The 13,967-nt window shown below is 48.1% G+C and overlaps 1 protein-coding gene across 14 annotated transcripts in view; it reads left to right on the forward strand.

The window, feature by feature from the left end:
• PSD3 (pleckstrin and Sec7 domain containing 3) overlaps positions 1-12,660 on the forward strand; it is a 589,734-nt gene extending 577,074 nt beyond the window's left edge. For 13 of the 14 annotated variants that reach the window (XM_069572780.1, XM_069572779.1, XM_069572782.1 and 10 more), the window contains one exon: positions 12,085-12,660. In XM_069572780.1, the coding sequence (XP_069428881.1) occupies positions 12,085-12,300 (216 nt within the window). In that variant the 3' untranslated portion in view covers positions 12,301-12,660. Of the gene's footprint in view, positions 1-3,226; positions 4,517-12,084 lie in introns of those variants that run through there. The other variant, XM_069572788.1, reaches the window with a different exon arrangement.
• The last annotated feature ends 1,307 nt before the right edge of the window (positions 12,661-13,967 follow it).

Consider the following 13,967-nt stretch of genomic DNA (forward strand, 5'->3'; position numbering starts at 1 on the left):
CCATACGTGACCCTCCTGTCCGTCACTTTTTGCTGAGTGCTGGTGCCATTAGCCCTTTCCTGCGCGAACTATGCTTTTTTTTTTCTTTTTACCCAGAATGCTTTATCTCTAACTACATTAGGTTTCTTCCTGCTGTTGCCTATAATAATCGGTACGCGTTTGACGTAAGAGTTTTAAAAACTCGTTTGCTTGAGTCCCCAGTCTGATTCAGGGACTTCTTGGAGGGAGCAGGCTTCTCCAGTCCTTTTGGTGGGTCTAAGTTCAGAATTACTCAGTAAACTTATAATGGAAACTAATGTTTTCAGAAATGTTTTTCTGGAAATATTAGAGAAAACTCAGATGCAAAAAAAGCCTGTGTTTATACCAGGACTGTCAGCCCAGCCCTCCCTGGAAGGCTGGGGGCCACTCCCCAGCACAGGCTTGTTGCAGGAGCGCCCGTCCCCCCGGTGGTCCCGGGGGCTCAGCTCTCGCGCAGACGGACGCGTGGGGGCTCGCACGGGACGCGTCCACCCTCACCAGGCCCGGCCTCGGCCGTCCTGTGGCCGGGTCACCACGCCGGCTTTCCATGTGCTTCCGCTCCCCGGAGCGGTCCTGTGTCCTCGTCCGTGAGTCGCGATGCCCTCCTTAGGGAGGCCCGGGAGTTTCCCGCTGCCGCTCGCTCCCCACGTGGACCGGAGGCTGGAGGGAGTGAGCGGCCTGCCGAGGCCTGGTCACTCCTCCCTGGGCCCTCCGACTCCACGGGACGAGGATACTTTACGATGGGGACAGGCTCGCCACTGGCCACGGAGCCAGAGAGGATAGAAGGACATTTGAACCGGGCCTGCAGAAGGCGCAAAACGGCTCTAAGCTCAAAAGCCATCAATATATTTAGGGATGACGTGGCCTGGAAGGTCGATGGGGAAGGTGGTTTACCTTCAAACTTCCTCAGATCCTACTTTAAAATTTTTCCTGGAAAGACCGGCCTGTCCCCTTAGGACTGGCATTGCCATTTTGGGAGCCGAGGTGTGACGGGCCGCCTAGTGTGAAGAGTGCCACGAGCATGCTTCTGAGGGAATCCCCGGACAGCCGGAAACACAAACAGAACAGAAACCAAGGCTGAGGAGCCTGGCCTGTGCAGGAGTGCTGTCATAACAGACTAAAACTTTGTTTTAGATGCGAGGTCCGGAAGGAAAAACTTAGAGACACGCTTTATCCCATGGGAGTTAAATTTAGCTTCTTATGCAGATAAGTAGTGTTTCTTCAGCTCAATTACTTAGGTTTGTAGAAACTCAACTTCACATCTCTGTGCTTCAAAGGACAGATTTTTTTTTTTCCATTTTGCTGAGCAGCAAATTTGTTAATCCCACGGATGCAGAGTCAATTTTCTTCTTCCAGTTAATTTCCCACTCAGCTGTTGTAAAAGCCCTCACACAGGGCCACGCTGGGCGGGGCGGGGCCCCTGGGGCAGGATCCCTGTGCTGGGCTGGTCAGTAGGACTGAACCCCTGCTGGGTGGGAAATGGACAATTTCTGCCAAGAAAGCAAATTGTGTTCTCTTTGCTGAGTGAGCTCTGTGGACTTTTAAATTGAGGATTTGGGGGTTTAATTTCTTAAGAAAAAAAGTCTGGTACTGATACAGACTGGGTTTATAGTTTCGAGAGCTCGAGAAACCAAGTGTGAAGAGGGAGTAAGGCAGCAGCTTTTCACAGGTTAGCTTTGGGAACTGGGGACGCTCTCCTGCACGCCGGCTTCTGTCTTCTCACAGAGACGCGGATGCTGCAGACATGAAGCGCTGCAGGGAGACTTCGTGCCCTGCCTGGGGAGAGGTCCTGGGAGGGGGAGGTAGGACGAGGGTGGCTGTTCGGCCCTCGTTGCCCCGCCTCTGAGGGGCCTACAGGGCCTCTGGGGGCAGCGGCCTGGGCTCACCTGTCACCTGGCAGAGAGCAGGCGCCTTAGGATGGAGACCAGGACACTCCCCAAACACTCTCTACAACCCCAGTGCTTTTTGTCTGTTAGAACTTTTTTTTTTTTTAACCTCTTCTGCTTATATTATTATTCGAAGTAAGCTTTTTATTTTAGTTTTGTTTTTAATTGAAGTCAAAAAGTCCATTTAGAGAACAGTCGAGCCAGAAGGCAGATTGAAATGAAACAGTAGAATTCACATTGCCTCAGGTTTTTCCAAAGAGCCATGACTACAAACTGTACAACCTAAAATTGGGTCTGTTTGCTCTGTCTTGGCAGTGGGTTACCACTGCATGCAGAAGCCTGATAGGGGAATGGCAGAGGGGAAAAACGTTGAAATTTCTTTTTAAAATGTAAGTCCTAGCATACCTTCAGGTAAGAACTTATCAGAAAGCTCTGTTTTGAATGTATTGCTTCCCTAAATTAATAGGTAATAGAAGGTGAGCCTCGGAGAAGGCAATGGCACCCCACTCCAGTGCTCTTGCCTGGAAAATCCCATGGATGGAGGAGCCTGGTAGGCTGCAGTCCATGGGGTCGCTAGGAGTCGGACACGACTGAGCGACTTCCCTTTCACTTTTCACTTTCATGCATTGGAGAAGGAAATGGCAACTCACTCCAGTGTTCTTGCCTAGAGAATCCCGGGGACAGGGGAGCTTGGTGGGCTTCTGTCTATGGGGTCGCACAGAGTCAGACACGACTGAAGCGACTTAGCAATAGCAGCAGCAGCAGCAGAAGGTGAGCCTACTGATACCTACCTATTAATATCTAACTACTGATTTACATAGCTTTTAGGTAAGAACTTTGAGAAAGCTCTGTTTTGAATGTATTGCTTCCTTAAATTAGTGGGTAGTAGAAGTTGAGCCGGAGAAGGCAATGGCAACCCACTCCAGTACTCTTGCCTGGAAAATCCCATGGATGGAGGAGCCTGGTGGGCTGCAGTCCATGGGGTTGCGAAGAATCAGACATGACTGAGAGACTTCACTTTCGTTTTTCACTTTCATGCATTGGAGAAGGAAATGGCAACCCACTCCAGTGTTCTTGCCTGGAGAATCCCAGGGACGGGGGAGCCTGATAAGCTGCTGTCTATGGGGTCACACAGAGTCGGACACGACTGAAGCGCCTTAGCAGCAGCAGCAGAAGGTGAGCCAGCAAGTTAGGGAGAAAGTCTGCAAATCCATTCGGCATTGTCCTATAGAATGCAGAGCCTTTATTTGAATAATCAGTTCCTTCAACAGCACCCTGTTCTGTTGGCTTGTTTTAATTGTTTTGGTTTCTTTGTTTTCCAGTGTGAAGCTCTAGGAGCAGAAACTGTTTTGCTGTGTGTACATGACATTATCGCTGTTCCTCTCATTTCATCTTAAGCTGGCCTTTTACCCTGCCTTCATGAGAAAGGGAAATGTCAGGAGGAAATGTATTCAGGATTTGATTGCTGGAGCAGCAAGGTCTGAATACTGATGGCAGTACCTAAGTTAGGATTGCCATCACAGTTTTCATTTAGCCTGTTACTATCATATTCATGTATCAGAGGTCAAAAGGAGATAGTGTTATATTAAATGAAATGAAAAATGGTATGCAGAGCTCAGGAGAAATGAAACTGCTCAATCAGATGCCTGTACATTTATATGTAGATGTGGTTAAACTTCTTTTCAAATAATAATGTTACATATATAATATATATGTGTGTGTGTGTATATATATATATGTATGTATATATATCTTAGCACTTAACATTTAACCTGAGTCAGAACTCTTGTGGCCTTAGACACTGTATTTTTCATTCCCCTCTAGTAGGCATTGCTGCTAGTGAAAGGGATGTTTCCTACCTGTTTGAGAAGTATTCTTATAGGTGATTGAAGACCCACTTAATAAATTTACATTGCACAAAATGTAGTAAGGAGGTTTCCAAGCGAAGAAAGAACTTGATTTTAAGAAAGAAAGAAGCTGTTTAGCATTTGAATTGTCTTTGGCTCTTGGTGATCAGGGAAGGCTTCATGGAAAGAGCAAATCTTAAAAGGAAATTAAGGGCAAGAGCTTGCTGAATGGACAAGGCCTCAGAAACAGTGTTCAGGTGCTTCTCTGCAGAGAGTAGCCACTGAGCTTGGATTTGGTCAAGTCCCATCTCAAGTTTTCTGACAGTGAGACCAGCTTACACAGCTGTCCTGCGAGAAATCTGCTCACACTGTTGGAGATGCCCGAGCAAGGAAGCTGAAGCACGTAGCTCTGAGATTTTTAAGAAATGACCTGAGAAGGATCCACAGAGACCAAAACAAAACCTTTAAGAATGGGGGGAAAGGCAGCAGTTGCCCCCAAGTCACCTGGCATTCTCAAACTCCCTCTGTCGTTCCATGAAGGACACGCCCCAGAAAGGCCACATCATGACTGCCAGCCAGGATCTGGGAAAGTGAATCAGTGCCATCCTGACCCCAGGACAGCACTTGTCACTGCCAGCTCGCTTCCCACAGACCCGCTTTCTGCAGCCCGTCTCATGGTTCATCTGGAGCTGTGTCCACTCTTACGCAGTGGTTACTCTGAGACATGAAACTGTATTAATTAAACATTCATTTTTAATTAATGAATTTTTTGTTGTTTATTCTTGCCTTTTTACCATCTGGTTATAAACACTTTTGTCAGAGCAAAGGTGTAACACCTACGCAGTGTTATTACTTTACTTACTTTACTTGTTCATCGTCAGCAGCAGATTGAAAGTGAAAGTCGTTCAGTTGTGTCCAATTCTTTGCCCCCATGGGCTGTACAGTCCATGGAATTCTCCAGGCCAGAATACTGGAGTGGGTAGCCTTTCCCTTCTCCTGGGGAGCTTCCCAACCCAGGGATGGAACCCAGGGCTTCCTTGTAGCCAAGCTGGTAAAGAATCTGCCTTTAATGCGGGAGACCCTGATTCAGTTCCTGGATCAGGAAGATCCCCTGGAGAAGGGCTGGGCTACCCACTCCAGTATTCTTGGGCTTCCCTGGTGGCTCAGCTGGTAAAGAATCCACCTGCAATGTGGGAGACCTGGGTTCAATCCCTGGGTTGGGAAGATCCCCTGGAGAAGGGGGAAAGGCTACCCACTGCAGCATTCTGGCCTGGAGAATTCCATGGACTGTATAGTCCATGGAGTCACAAAGAGTCGGACACGACTGAGAAGCAGATTACTTCCCATAATAATATTGATGAGACTGCTGCTCTGACCCACAGAGCTCAGAGTCTTGGGTGAGCACTGAAGGATTTACCCAAGGGTGAATGTGATCCTGTAAGTCACATGCAAGAGTCATCAGGCAAAGAAATTCACATAGAAGTGACCATTGACAGACACTATAATGAGTACTTTTATTAGAAGGTAGATTCAGAGGCTGCCCTTCACATCAGAATGAGAGCTAGTAACTACCAGCTGGTAACCACCACGCTCCACATACACTGGTCCAGTTTCTGTTTTGTTTTGTTTTTTGCCAAGGACAATGCTTTTTAAACAAAGTTTGGCTGTGCTGGGTCTTAATTGCTGCACAGGGGTTTCCCTCATTGCAGCGAGCAGGGACTCCTCTCTGGTTGCAGAGCACAGGCTTCTCATCGCGGTGGCTTCTCATTATGGAGCCCAGGCTCTTGGACACACGGGCTTCCATAGTTGTGGCACGTGAGCGCAGCAATCGTGGCTCCCGGGCTCCAGAGCACGGGCTCAGCAGTTGGGGCAGGCACACAGGCTCAGCAGCTGGGGTCTTCCTGGACTAGGGATTGAACCCATGTCTCCTGCATTGGCAGGTGGATTCTTTACCGTGCTGAGCCACCAGTGGTGTGGTCTAAGCTGCTTTTCTTTCTCTGCAGAGAGAGAGCCCCAGTCTTAAGCAGGCAGCCTCAGCTCACTCTGCAGGGTTTGCGTGGGTGGTGTCTTGACAGCCGTGGTTGACACGCGTGGATGAAGGGCATAAACGAGTCTCTGCTGAGTGGTGTCCCTCAGGGCCAGACTATAGCATATTGACAGAAAATGTTGAAATGTGGACCACTGGAGGAGAGAGAGTGTCCCCAGAGGCAGCCAGCGCAGGGCTCATCAGGCGTCTACCTCCGCATCTATATCCATGGTTTTATTTTTCTAGAATTTGCCACACTGAGAGTTCAGAATGTTTTCATTAGATGTGAGAAGTGTTGTTTACTCCACGCGTGCTCCGTGTTCTCCGTGCTGGGGATGTATTAACAGACAAAAGCCAAGTCCTTGCCCCCATGTGATTGCCTTCTAGGATTGGCAGGGGAGAGATAAACAAGGTCGATCCGTAAGCAAACTCTGAGGCTCATGGTGAGAACGCCAAGGAGAAGAATAATTCAGTGACCGGCAGTCAGAGCAGACGTGGCCATTTTCGGTCCGGGTGGCCAGGGAAGGCCCCCACGTAAAGGAGACACTTGAGTGAAGGTGGAAGTGGGTGAAGAGGCCAGCGAATATGCCCTGTGGGTTCCTGGGGGCCATGGTTCTCAGGCAGAGAGAAGGCTCCAGACGTCTGGAACAGCAGCCTGTCTGCTGTGTTCAAGGACAGTCAGGAGGCGGGGGACCTGTGCACAGCATTCCCGGGGAGGGCAAAGACCCCAGACGGATGGAGGGGGTGCGGGGCGGCACTGGTGGAGGTCTCCTAGGCCAGTGTAAGAGTTTGGGGGTGGGAAGCATTTTTAAGGATGAGAAGCCATTGGAGAATTTTGAGCAGAGATGACACATTCTAGCCTACAGTTTAGCCCATGACTGTCTTTTGAGAAGAGTTTGCTTGGGGGGGTGCAGAGAGGGGCAGGGGAAGCTGTCACAGTAACCCAGGCACAAGATGACTGGAAGTGATAGAAGCAGAGACATGGTGAGATTCTGAATTTATCCTGAAGACAGAGGGATGGGAAAGCTATTGGAGAAAGTGGAGTCAAGGAGCAGGGTTTTTCTTGTCAAGTTTCCCTCCTCATGTTTGTAGACCCATCTCTACGCTGCTCCCCTAGTCATCACTGGCATACTAACTAACCATTACCCAGACCCAGAAGCTGCTGTAGGATAAAGTGAACGTGAAGTCGCTCAGTTGTGTCCGACTCTTTGTGACCCCGTGGACTGTAGCCCACCAGGCTCCTCCGTCCTTGGGACTGTCCAGGCAAGAATACTGGAGTGGGTTGCCATTTCCTTCTCCAGGGGAACGTCCCGACCCAGGGATCGAACCCAGGTCTCCCACATTGCAGGCAGACACTTTAACCTCTGAGCCAACAGGGAAGCCCAACTCTAGGGTAAGTGCTGGCCAATTATACTGGAGTGGGTAGCCATTCCCTTCCCAGAGGATCTTCCTGACCTAGGGATCAAACCTGGATCTCTTGCCTTGCAGGCAGATTCCTTACCATCTGAGGCATCAGGGAAGCCCAGTTTACTGGGGACAAGAGCTTTGCAGCTGGAGCTGTAAAATGAGTGGATGAAATGTCTTTTCTTCATGTATTTTTAGGTGAATTTCCCCAATAGTGTCGGTGTCTTCAAAAACTAGTAGAAAGTAGCCTGGTCACCTTTTTCCCTTTTGTCCCCTCTCAAGTCATCTCAGAAAATTGTCCTTCATACCCCTTTGATTGTATAATTGCCCTAGCTTTGTGAAATAGTATGCCTTACATTGATTTTCTGAATCTATTTTTAAACTGTCTTTAGATCATTTTATTAAACCTTGTTCATATCGGGAGTAGTTCTTTCTTGCATTTTAATCTTGCCACCAAAGCAGTTTATAGAGACAGATTAACTCTCTAAATGCCTAGAATGAATAGATTTAGGTTTCACTGATGATAGACTACTATGTAATACTGGTGATGTATTTTTATTAGCAAATGCCCTTATTAAACCCTTATGTAGCTTTCTGAGAAAAGAGTAGTATTTCGTTCCTTCGTTACTTCTTTACTAAAATTGGAATTTGTATCAATTAGTGATGCTTTCATCAGCAATTAGCAGGACCCGATGCACTTGAAAAGGTGCTCAGCATCACTAATCATCAGGAAAATGCAAATTGAAACCACAGTGAGATACACCTCATACCTGTCAGAATGGCCATCATCAAAAGGAACACAGATACCAAGCGTTGGCAAGGATGTGGAGCAAAGGGCACCCTCCTACACTGTTAGTGGGATTATGCACTGGTGCAGCCAGAGGGGAGAGAGAAAGTAGGAGTTTGGGTCTAATAGGCACAGACTACTGTATATAAAATAGACAAATAGTAAGGACCTATTGCGTAGCACAGGCAACTGTGTTCAATATCTTGTAATTACCTATAAAGAAAAAGATATTTGTATAAATATATAAATATATTTATATAAATGTATTTAGGTAAATATATAAAGATTTTTAAATAAGTATATATAGATATTTTGGTAAAATTTATATGATCATAGCTCAGTTGGTAAAAAATCTGCCTGCAATTCAGGAGACCCAGTTTGATTCCTCGGTTGGGAAGATCCCCTGGAGAAGGCATAGGCTACCCACTCCAGTATTCTTGGGCTTCCCTTGTGGCTCAGCTGGTAAAGAATCCACCAGCAATGCAGGAGACCTGGGTTTCCATCCCTGGGTTGGGAGGATCCCCTGGAGAAGGGAAAGGCTACCCACTCCAGTATTCTGGCCTGGAGAATTCCATGGACTGTATAGTCTATGGAGTCGCAAAGAGTCAGACGTGACTGAGCAACCTTCACTCATATAAAGCTTTATATAAAATATTTATATGAAATGGAATCACTTTGTTATAGACCTTAAACTAACACAAGATGTAAATCAACTCTACCTCGATTAAAAACAATCGGGGCAGCCACTGTGGAAAGCGCTAGGGCAGTCCTCAGAAACTAGAAATAGGACTACCACGTGATCCAGCTCCCACTTCTGGGTGTACATGTGAAGAAAATGAGCACACGAACTCAAAAAGATAGAGCGTGCCAATGCTCATGGCAGGATTATTCACAACTGCCAAGATAGGGAAGCAACATCAGTCCAGCACCAGACGAACGGACAAGAAGGTGTGGTCCATGTACAGTGGGAGACCACTCAGCAATAAAAGAGGACGAAGTCCTACCATTCCTGACAGTGTGAACGGACCGAGAGGGTGATATGCTTGGTGAAATAAGTCAGGAAGACATGTACTACGTGATTTCACTTATAAGTGGAATCTAAAAAAAACAGAACCAGTGAACAGACAAAACAGCAGAAACAGAGCCATAGAAACCGAGAACTAACAGGTGGCTGCTGGAGGAGGGAGGGCTCGGGTGTGGAGGGAAACAGGTGAGGAGGGAGGGCTGGGGTGAGGAGGGAGGGAAACAGGTGAGGAGGGAGGGCTGGGGTGAGGAGGGAAACAGGTGAGGAGGGAGGGCTGGAGTGAGGAGGGAGGGAAACAGGTGAGGAGGGAGGGCTGGAGTGAGGAGGGAAACAGGTGAGGAGGGAGGGCTGGAGTGAGGAGGGAGGGAAACAGGTGAGGAGGGAGGGCTGGGGTGAGGAGGGAGGGAAACAGGTGAGGAGGGAGGGCTGGGGTGAGGAGGGAAACAGGTGAGGAGGGAGGGCTGGGGTGAGGAGGGAGGGAAACAGGTGAGGAGGGAGGGCTGGGGTGAGGAGGGAGGGAAACAGGTGAGGAGGGAGGGCTGGGGTGAGGAGGGAGGGAAACAGGTGAGGAGGGAGGGCTGGGGTGAGGAGGGAAACAGGTGAGGAGGGAGGGCTGGGGTGAGGAGGGAAACAGGTGAGGAGGGAGGGAGTGAGGGGGGAAACAGGTGAGGATGAAGGGCTGGGTAGGGAGGGAAACAGGTGAGGAGGTCGCGAGACACCGACTTCCAGATGCAAAATAACTGAATCAATAATTGTGTGATATCTTTACACGGTAACAGATGGTAACTAGACTTATCATGGTGATCATTTTGAAACGTACAGAAATGTTGAATCACCGTGTGTGTATAACAGGAGCTAACAGTGTTGTAGGGAATTTCTACATAGAAAACAAACAGATGAACAAACAAACTCATAACAAGAGGTCGGCTTTCTGGAGATCCGTTAGGGGAGGGGAAATTGGACGAAGGCAGTCAAAAGGTACAGACTCCCAGCTACAAAGTCAGTGAGTGCTAGGATGCAGTGGAACACAGGGTAAATAAAACAGCGCTGCTCCATGTTGTATGTTAAAGCTGTTAGGAGGGTAAATCCTTTAGGGTTCTCATCTCAAAGAAAATCCTTTTTCTTCTATTCCGTTAGTTTTGTGTCTGTATGAGACAATGGATGTTCACTAAACTTCCTGTGATCACTCTTTCATGATGTATAGACATCATATCATTATGCTGTACGCCTGAAACTTACACAGGGCTACGTGTGAATTATATCTCTGGGAACTGGAAGAAAAAAATGTGGGGAAAATACCACTACCTGATGAACCGTGGAATGTATGATTCACGCTTAATGAGACAGTCGGAGGAGGCGGGGACAGTGAGCGCTGGATCCAGCCACTTGTGCTCAAGAGCCAGGGCTCTCTCTGTCTTTGCCTCCCCTCAGGCCTTGCATACTGCCCCTCTGCTGCATGCCTGCTGCCCGTGTCATGGGTCGCAGCTTTAGGAGTACGAGGGAAGGGCTGACACCAGTGATTCTCCTCTAAGCCCCTCTTTATCAGAAAGCAGGTCTCTCCCCCAGGCATGTTCTCCTTACACCTCAGTGGCCAAAGCGTCACACAGCCCACCTTAGCTGCAAGAGAGTCTGGGAAAGTCAGTGTTTGGTTTTATCAACCTTTGTACCGGGAGGGACATAGGAGAGGAGGGGGGTTGAAAGTGGCTTTTGGTTGGCCAAACCTTCAGTGTGTGTCAGAGTTGTCATCCTAAAGTACACGCTCATGTGTGTGTTTTCATATCCAGGGAGGACATAGAGCTTCAGAGTGTGGGTTCTAAAGTCAGGTTCCTGAGTCCAGATCCTGACGTCACTTCTGTATCTCCTGGACTTATCGCTGCCTCTCTTTCCTTTCCTGTAAAACAGGGATGATAATGGACCAGTTGTGTTCTTGTATTAATAACCTGCAGTTAGCGTGTGGGTACCTTATAAATGTCATCTTCACCAACCAAAGCTTGGCACCCCAACATGGATGCTGACCAAACCCAGAGCAAACCTAAGGGCTAGTGGCTTTTCCCTACTTTTGAACAAAACAACTTGAAAAAGTAGCTTCCAGTAGCTTCAGCTTCATAATTATTAATTTAAAACTGAGATATACAAAATCTCAATCTAACCTGACAAATCTCTAAAAGAGTTATTGTTGTAACAGACTTTGCCTGCCTTTGTTGAGACGATTTATAACCGATGTGTTTTTTTGTTAAGAAAAAAAAATAAAAATAAAAAAAAAAAGAAAAGAAAAAAAATACTTTAGGCCTCTACAAATCCTTCTGTGTTGAATCACTGTGATGGGAGACTTATTTTACAGTCTATCAAACTGAGAATCTGAGACCCTTCTATAATTTGCAACGTAGATAAAAAATAATTCTATATAGTGATTTGGATACAAACTTTAAAAAACAAAAAGCAGCAACATCAATTAGGGTTAGAGAAAAAAATATCTCTACAGTGTTCTCAATTATTCTTAGAACAAGATACTAAAGACAGGAAAATCAAGGAGTCGTTTAAAACATAGCAGACACTCAACGAACAGTTGATGAAAAAAATATAAATGTGCAGAATGAAGAAAAGCATCAGGGAATAATTTGAGGTTTCACAAGAAGGCAGCTCTGAGAAGTTGGTAATCCTAGCAGAAACGCAATCACAGGAAACCAGGGCAAGCTTCCAGGAAGTGTGAGTGTTTCTGTTGGGTCAGGAGTATAAGTCCATCACCAGCTGCTTCCTCAAGCTGGGAGTGGAGAACCGGGCGCCCCCGCCAGGTTCAGGGGAGGCCTTGCCCATGGCCCACGTGGTGACCCCAGTGGCTGCAGGCTTGAGCACCTTCTGGCCCCCAAAACCAGAGGCCACATTGTCTGGTGCTGAGCGTTCAGGAAGCACGCTTCCTCCATCTGCACGCCATTCCTGCAAAAATGCAGAACAAAGGAGAACCCACAGTCTCTCCTTGAATCGGTGAACCCCTCGGTCAGTCTCCCGAGAGCCAGCCCTTTCCCGGGCCGCGGGCTGGCTTGTGCCCTGTGCTGTGGCAGTGTCCCTGACCCCTCTTCTCTGACTCCCCGCAGAAAACCCGCTACGAGATGTACGTCCGCCTCCTGAAAGAGGGGGGCCTGGAGCTCCTGAGCGGCGGCAGGGGGGGCCCCGCGGGCCTGAAGAAGTCGCACTCCAGCCCCTCGCTGAACCCAGACACGTCTCCGGTCACTGCCAAGGTCAAGCGCAACGTGTCGGAGAGGAAAGAGCACCGACCTGAAACGCCGAGCATTAAGCAGAAAGTTACTTAGGATCCGTCTGCGGCCAGGAAGTGCTGGTCGTGGAGCAAAACAAGAGGTTTTCAAGATCTTTCTGGTAAATCCGTGAATATATTAAAAAAAAAGATGTCTGTGACTAAATGGTGCGTTGGTAACCTTTCCCACTGTATATTTCTGTTAGTTTCTGTACAGGTCATCTCTTTGCTCTTGATTTCTTTGCTCTGATGACTTGCTACCTGATGCCTAACGCGCCTTTTGTGAGGGGGGAGCGCGATTCAGAACCGATTGTGGGTCACTTCTCCTCCGGTTTCTCTTGTTTGCACTCTGCTCTGTTGTTTTGTGTGCTCTCAAATCAGCTGTTACACTTTTAAGAAAAAAACAAAAAAACAAAAACATCGAATCCATTGTGAAACACTTAACTGGACAAACCTTTGTAGTTTAGAAAATTCTAGCCAGAGTTGGTAAGAGCCTTTTCTTGTGAAACCTTGCCCAGTCGCAGAGGCGGAATCACGCTCAGAAGTTTGCTTAAGAGTTACCGTGGAGGGAGGCGCCGTGGCCCTGTGACCCTGGGCCTCTGAGCACTCGGTGTTGAGTCCCGGCCCGACGGGGGGTGGGGGGGGGGTGGGGGGGGCAGGGGGCGAGGACCTCAGGACTGGGAATGCAGGAAGCGCACTAGCTCGCTGCAAGTGTGGATTCCATTTCAGCCCCGCAAGGAGGAGGGAAGTGGAGTCTCAGAGGCTGAGGCAAGACGGCCGCAAGTCCATTGTGTTTTCCAAACACAGCGTCTCAGTGGCGATAACGGAATCTCGGGGCTACAGCAGCGGGCACGTGTTTGGTCCGCAGGAAATTGTTACCTCACCCCCGAAGCGTCCAGACAAGGGATCCGGAGCCATCTGCGATGGACAGCCTGCCAGCCAGGAATTAGATTCTTTTATATACATGAGCACGGCATTATCTCCTGGTTGTAAGAATTGGGGGTCTTCCTAACAATATCAAAATGGAGCCCTTCTATCCTTAATCAAAGCAAAATAAGAAAGGGAGAAGTAGCTTTTCCCTAGAGTTCCGTGGCAATAGGATGTTGCTTCTCCAGAGTCAAATCTGAAAGGAGTAAAATCTGAAGGAATCATGGCTGCTGAGCTGAGGACTCTGCCTCCTGGTGGCAGCACAGCATCCCCTGGTCTGGTCTTGCCTCTGCCCCTGTGACCACCACTTTGCCCTCTGCTCTGAACTGTCCCCAGAGCAAATCCTTGATTCTAAATCATTTCTTCGCCTCTGCTTGAAACAGTCATACGCTTGTTCGAGGGACAGTCCCTTTGTAAATCAGGGCGATAAACAGAAGAGTATGTTAATGAGGAGGAGAGAGGGATGAAAAGTGTGCCCACTCTGAGTTAGAAGTTTCTGATTGTGAAACTTGAAACCTTGGCGACCCTTAGCCCTAGAATCTCCGCAACTTCGGAACTAATAGAATCACTCTGAATATTCTTCTCTCTCCCACGGGTGTTTGCTCTGGGTGTGCTCAGTTTCCTAGTTAAGGTACTATGACCGGAGATGCAGGGACTCTGCGTGGATAGCCCAGTTCCAGGGAATCAGAGAAAACCCACTTTTAAACCCTGCAGTTTCTAGTGGTATCTCGTCCTGATGCATGAGCGTTTACACGGGACTATTTATTAGCGCTTCCGTCTGCTGGAGAAATGCCAGTG

This window comes from Ovis canadensis, chromosome 26 (assembly GCF_042477335.2).
Source record: "Ovis canadensis isolate MfBH-ARS-UI-01 breed Bighorn chromosome 26, ARS-UI_OviCan_v2, whole genome shotgun sequence".
In the NCBI taxonomy this organism is placed as follows: Eukaryota; Metazoa; Chordata; class Mammalia; order Artiodactyla; family Bovidae; genus Ovis; species Ovis canadensis.